The following is a 5,440-nucleotide window of genomic DNA, read 5'->3' as shown; positions in this document are numbered from 1 at the left end:
AGCTGACCTGCTCGGAGGAGCCTCCCACCTCCTCTTGGAAAGCCACGAAGAAAATCCCAAAGGTCTTGAGCATCCCCATCACGAGCACGTTAACCTGAATTTGAAGCAGATGGAGGTGAGATGCCAAAGGGGTCGGGCAGGAGGAAAAAGCTTTTCCTTCTGCTTTTCTTGCATGGATAATTAAGTGTGTTTGGGGAGAAACAAGCTGGGACACGTTGACTGGTGTAGCACGTGTTGGGGAGTATCAGCAGGGTGGACTTGTGGCTTCGGTTTCATCCTAACAGTTCCTCAAAAAACCTCTGCAAACTGCCTTTTCCAAAGAAAAGATAACACTAGAGCCTGAAACTTGGAAGGATGTAAATTACTCTGTAAATTACTTTTTAATACTAAAAAATAATCTAAATGGGCCTTGGCACTCGGAAAGATCACTAGCAGTTGATGAGGTGCTGAGCGGAGTGGGCACGGGCGTTAGCCGGACTGGTTTCCCAGGCTTGTCCTTGCCCTGGGGGCAAAGGACAGTTTGTGTCCTTAATTTTAACTCCCTCCCTCCTCACTGGTAGCGGGTGGTTAATGATTGGCAGCGAGTTACTCTGGATGGAGTGGGAGTGGGGAAAGCTTTCCTGCGCTTCCCAGCTTTCCTAGCTGGAGGATGGCATTGTCTTCATCGCTGATGGGAACATGGTATTGAAGCCATCTTGACGTAGCTGGAGGATGGCATTGTCTTCATTGCTGATGGGAAGATGGTATTGAAGCCCGTCGCATGGAGATGGAATTAGTGCCTGTGAATGGTGTTGAGGTGCCCGGCCCCCAGGAGAGGGTAACTAAGGGCACGTTTGCTGCCTGCACCCAGCGCTGCTCCTGCAGTCAGTTCCTGGGGACCCATCTCCGCTCCGATCCTCCACTGCCCCAAGATGGGATCTCGCCCTTCCCAAAGGTACAAGACACCCCTTTGGGGGTTGACAGCCAAGGGATGGTGCGTATTATCGCTCCAAGCCGCTTTTTGGCCCCGTGCTGCAGGTTGGGCATCTTCATTTACATGACTGAGCTGTTTTCAGGTGTTTTCAGGCACCGGGGAAGGGGTGCCCCTGCTCAGCCCGCGGTGAGATGGGGGATGGCACACTCGGTGTGGCTGATTTTTGCCCTTAGCTCAGTGGGATCAGCCTGTCCTGTCCTCTGCTCTGCCTGAGACTCCAGACCTGCCATCAGCCCCAGCTCCAGGAGGTTTAGGTTTGTTCTCTGCTTACCAGGAAGAAGTGAAACACCACTCCCCATGCCCACCCTCCATCCGCAGCCTTGGCGTCTGGGCTCTTCCCGGCTGCTGGAGCCTCCGGCTCTTCCTCCTTCCATTCCCCTGGAAATGAGAATTTCAGGACACATGAACACCTCGCTCCGCTGCTGTTACAATTCAAAAACTGCTCCCACGGAAGCACCAGCTGCCTTTGAACCCTCTGGCTGCGTTGCTGTTAGCGAGGTGGGCACCGGTATTTTGCGTTCAGCTTTCGAGGGTGGGCGAAGCTTTTATCAACGTTATCGCTGCCTGCCAACAGCTTTAACATCCTTTCTCCTTCCCACCACATCACTGTAACCCCTTCAGCTTTAAGGGATGTTGGGACAAGCATCTTACTGCTGCTTTAGAGCCCATAGTTCGGTTGGTTTGGGCCGGGAGTCGGGGGCTCACTGTATCCATCTCTGAGCTCCTGTGGGAAGCTCTCCCTGCCCCATCCTTCTCTGCTTGCCTCCCTCCCATCCTCTCACCCATCTGGCAGCTCTGGCAGCGGCAGGATCCTGCCCGAGGGAGCAGCCAGACCCTAGAGCAATCGGGGCTGATAAGCCTGAAACGTTTCCTTACCGCCTTGCTGCTCCATGCCGGAAAATCCTTCCCAGAACAGTCGATTGCAAAGAGGAATCGTCTCTTCATTTGCTCCAGAGACTAAATCCCCCCTTCCTGACCTGGCACCCCAAATTCGGGTCCTTCATTTGCCTCCGGTGAGGATGATGGTGCCCGTCTTTCCTGCAGAGCCCCGAAGTGGGACATGGAGCCTGGCGAGTGCTGGGACTGGGTGGACGGAGCCCATCCTCCTCCTCCCCTTGCTTGCGGGGCCCCAAGGCCAGCAGTCCCTCCCCTTCCCCAGCCGCGAGCAGGAAACCCGGGGCTTTCAGAGCAGAAATCCTGTTGGTAGGAAAGAGGAAGGGAAGCCTGGAAGGATTAGAGCTCCAGGCAAAGCCCTGGGTCTTCCCAGACAGGGAGTGGAGCAGCAGCAGCAAGGGTGGACTGAAGCCAAGCCCGGGGCCGCAGGGGAGCAGAGCCCTGTCCCTGCCTGCCCTGCCACTCTGCACAGCCCTTGGCCTGGGAAAACACGTCACTTAAGAGGGAATGCTTTGGAAAGCGCTAGGTTTTCCAGCTAAGATGCTCGGCAGCTGGAGCGGAGCAGCCGTGCTGGTAGTCGAGCGGGATTTGAGTTGGCTTCGTGCCTCTATTGTAAATATGCACAAGCTCCCGGGTAAATACAGCCCTCACGCTTCCTCCCCCCGTTTCGGTTGACCTGTCACCCCAATCGGCGTTCCTGGGGTCAGATAAAATTGTCGGATTGTGATACCGATCTCTGCTCCCCTCCCTTGGCAGGGAAGGCAACGCTCTGGCTTGCCGGAGGAGCTTTCCCCGTAGGAGGACTTCCAATGTGTGCATTAAGCTTCTGCTTAAGAGGAGTGTTTTCTGCAGTGGGTGTGGTTTAAGGGCTTGAAGGACTGGGGGGCTCAGCAGGTGGGGTGCTGGGGGGAAGGCGGCAGCAGCAGCATCTGGTGCAGCATCTGCTCCTGGAGCTGTGGGATATCTGGGAGGAAACGCTCCCGGCTGGAGCTGCTTCCAGCCTGTCAGGGCGAGGGAACAGGGACCCTTCAGCGCTGCCGCAGAGCTCGGACACAACTCTGGCTGCCGGGGCTGGGTGGTTACGCAGAATTAACGCTGACCTCGCCAGGGCAGGCTCATCCCTGTGGCCTGTTTCGTACCCAGCGGCGGCTGAGATTGCGAATGTCGCTGCCAAGAGCTGCTCCTAGCTGTGAAGTCAGAGCGTGTCGTTTCACCCCTGACGGCGCTCATGCTCTGCTGAGAAGCCTCCCTCCACTTTCCGTGCAGCCAGCTCCTTTTTACTCCCTTACACGCTTGAGTGTGGCAGGTCGTCCTGCCTTCCCGCAGGATTTCCCTGCAGCATTTCAAACGCTCGAATCCATAAGAGGGCGAGAGGCCTGGGTTTGTGAGGATAACATCAACATCCATTTACCGACCACACGGGCACCAGGCAGCACAGGGCCAGCACGCCTCAGTTTAAACTTCAATCCATAATAAGCAACTCTCACACAGAACATTTAACCAGAGGAGGCTAAACATTTCCTAGGATAAATTCCTTGGAAGGTGTTTGTACCTTTTTCCCTGGAGGGGAGCCTCCATGAATTCAAGTCTTTGTGCACTGAGGGCAATGCTAGTGAAGGGATTGGGAAAAGTTTGGAGACAAGGCAGAGCAATGGGCAACGGTTTTCACAGGAGGAGCAAGGAGAAGCCAAGGGCAGCTTTTCCAGGTCATTTATTGATTTCTCCAACAAATAAGGCCACGCACATGTACACCCCGTAGTATCTGATCATTACACGAGCCTGGCGAGTGACTCACGTTTCACCCTCAGCAGCACAAGTGCTGAAGTGTGAGGTGGAGACCCCAGCAGCCGCACAGGAGCTGTTAAGTGGAGAGGGAGAGCCTTCCGCCCCGGTGTGGTACTACAAGCACGTTCTGCGCCCGAGCAGCAGGGGAGAGTGGTTGTCCAGTGAGGAGGAGCTGAGCCGGAGGCGGGAGTGGAGTGCTGCGCAGGTTCCCCAGGGTCAGGATGCTAGCTTGTGCACTGCTACAGTGATGCTGTCGTGCTTCTGGATCATGATATTCCTAGAACAAGGAAAGTGCAGAGGCAGGTGAGAAGCCAGCTGTGACAAGGGGCTGAGGTGGGTGGGACACTGGACAGGGGTATCATTCAGTGCCTGCAGCGACCCCCAGCTCTGGCTGACGGTTGCTGCATCTCTTCTGTCCACGCCCGTGAACGGTGCTGGGGAAGTCTTTGCCTGCCACCCTGGGCTTAATTATCTGTGGGGATCCCAAGTGTGGAAGGAGCATAGAGCTGCAGTAGCCACCACCCCCTGCAAGGTTTCCTACCGCTTTTAGTGCTCCTGCTCCTTGACGTGATGCTAATGGAAGGAATTCAACATCAGAAGGATATTGACCACTTGGAGCGAGTCCAGAGGAGGCCACGGAGATGATCAGAGGGCTGGAGCACCTCTCCTATGATGAAAGGCTGAGAGAATTGGGCTTGTTCAGCCTGGAGGAGGCTCCGACGAGACCTCACTGCAGCTTTCCAGTATCTGAAGGGGGCCTACAAGGGTACTGGGAGAGGACTTTTTACAAGAGCCTGTAGTGACAGGACAAGGGGTAACGGGTACAAATTGAAATCAGGGAGGTTTAGCTTAGATATCAGGAAGAAATTCTTCACAGAGAGGGTGGGGAGCACTGGGACAGTGTGCCCAGAGCAGCTGTGGATGCCCAATCCCTGGAAGTGTCCAAGGCCAGGCTGGATGGGGCTTGGAGCAACCTGGACTAGTGGAAGGGGTCCCTGCCCATGGCAGAGGGGTTGGAACTAGATGATCTTTAAGGCCCCTTCCAACCCAAACCATTCTATGATTCTGTGATTCTAATTCACATGCCTATGGCAGTGACTACCTCCCCCTGTAGCTTCAGAGATGGGGCTTCCTCCAAACCTGTCAGTTTAGCTCAAGATGAGGAGAGCTGCTATAGGGATCTGTCTGTGGGGAGGGCCCCGGGGCTGGAGGGAAAGACAAACAGGGACAAAAGTGACACCCCCAGGCTGGAAACGCACCCGCTGTCCGACTCCAGGCACACCACGGGTGTATCGGTCGGGTCGGAGGTCAGCTTGGCTGCCTGCTGGGCGAGGACGGAGATGACGCCGGCGTGCTCATCCGAGAGGGTTCCTCGGCCTGTGAGAGGTGGGAGACATTGGCTGAAGCCACACGGCCCTGACAGCGCTTTGTGGGACGTGGCCTCCCTCTTTTTGTGGGACGTGCCCTCCCTCTGGGGCCGAGGGGGGCTGCTCCTGCCTGGGCCCATCTGCCTCCCCTGTGCAGCTTCTCTCCGAATTATTGTCCTCAAACCACCAAAACCCCTGAATTTAAGTGGCAGGAAGAGCTGGCTCCAGTTGTGTCCCGTGTGTGTGTGGGAAGTGGAACACCATGGGGCTGGAGGGAGGCAGAGGGCACCCAGGGGACCCCCCCTAAAGCAAGTGGAGGGGGGAAGGCTGCTGTCGGGAAGGGCCTGGCACCCCCAAACTGTGTGTGGAAGGCCCCTACAAGAGAGGGCCCGGTGCCCCCTAACTGGGAGGGCTCCCGTCG

At 56.3% G+C, this 5,440-nt stretch overlaps 2 protein-coding genes across 2 annotated transcripts in view; both read right to left on the bottom strand.

Annotated features, from left to right (window-relative positions):
• The window catches only part of SLC16A4 (solute carrier family 16, member 4), an 11,262-nt gene extending 9,397 nt beyond the window's left edge, over positions 1-1,865 (bottom strand). Inside the window, 3 exon segments of the mRNA XM_010147394.1 lie at positions 2-94; positions 1,245-1,351; positions 1,850-1,865. Of these exon segments, the coding sequence (XP_010145696.1) occupies positions 2-94; positions 1,245-1,351; positions 1,850-1,865 (216 nt within the window).
• Positions 1,866-3,868: 2,003 nt separating this feature from the next.
• Positions 3,869-5,029, bottom strand: LAMTOR5 (late endosomal/lysosomal adaptor, MAPK and MTOR activator 5; the record flags this gene model as incomplete). The annotated part of the gene is made up of 2 exons (XM_010147392.1): positions 3,869-3,929; positions 4,912-5,029. Coding segments are annotated over 2 exons (179 nt in total), but the record flags the coding sequence as incomplete, so codon positions are not given.
• Positions 5,030-5,440: the final 411 nt, after the last annotated feature.

This window comes from Eurypyga helias, unplaced genomic scaffold (assembly GCF_000690775.1).
Source record: "Eurypyga helias isolate BGI_N326 unplaced genomic scaffold, ASM69077v1 scaffold30072, whole genome shotgun sequence".
NCBI classification, from domain to species: domain Eukaryota; kingdom Metazoa; phylum Chordata; class Aves; order Eurypygiformes; family Eurypygidae; genus Eurypyga; species Eurypyga helias.
This window is presented reverse-complemented; position numbering and strand designations above follow the sequence as displayed.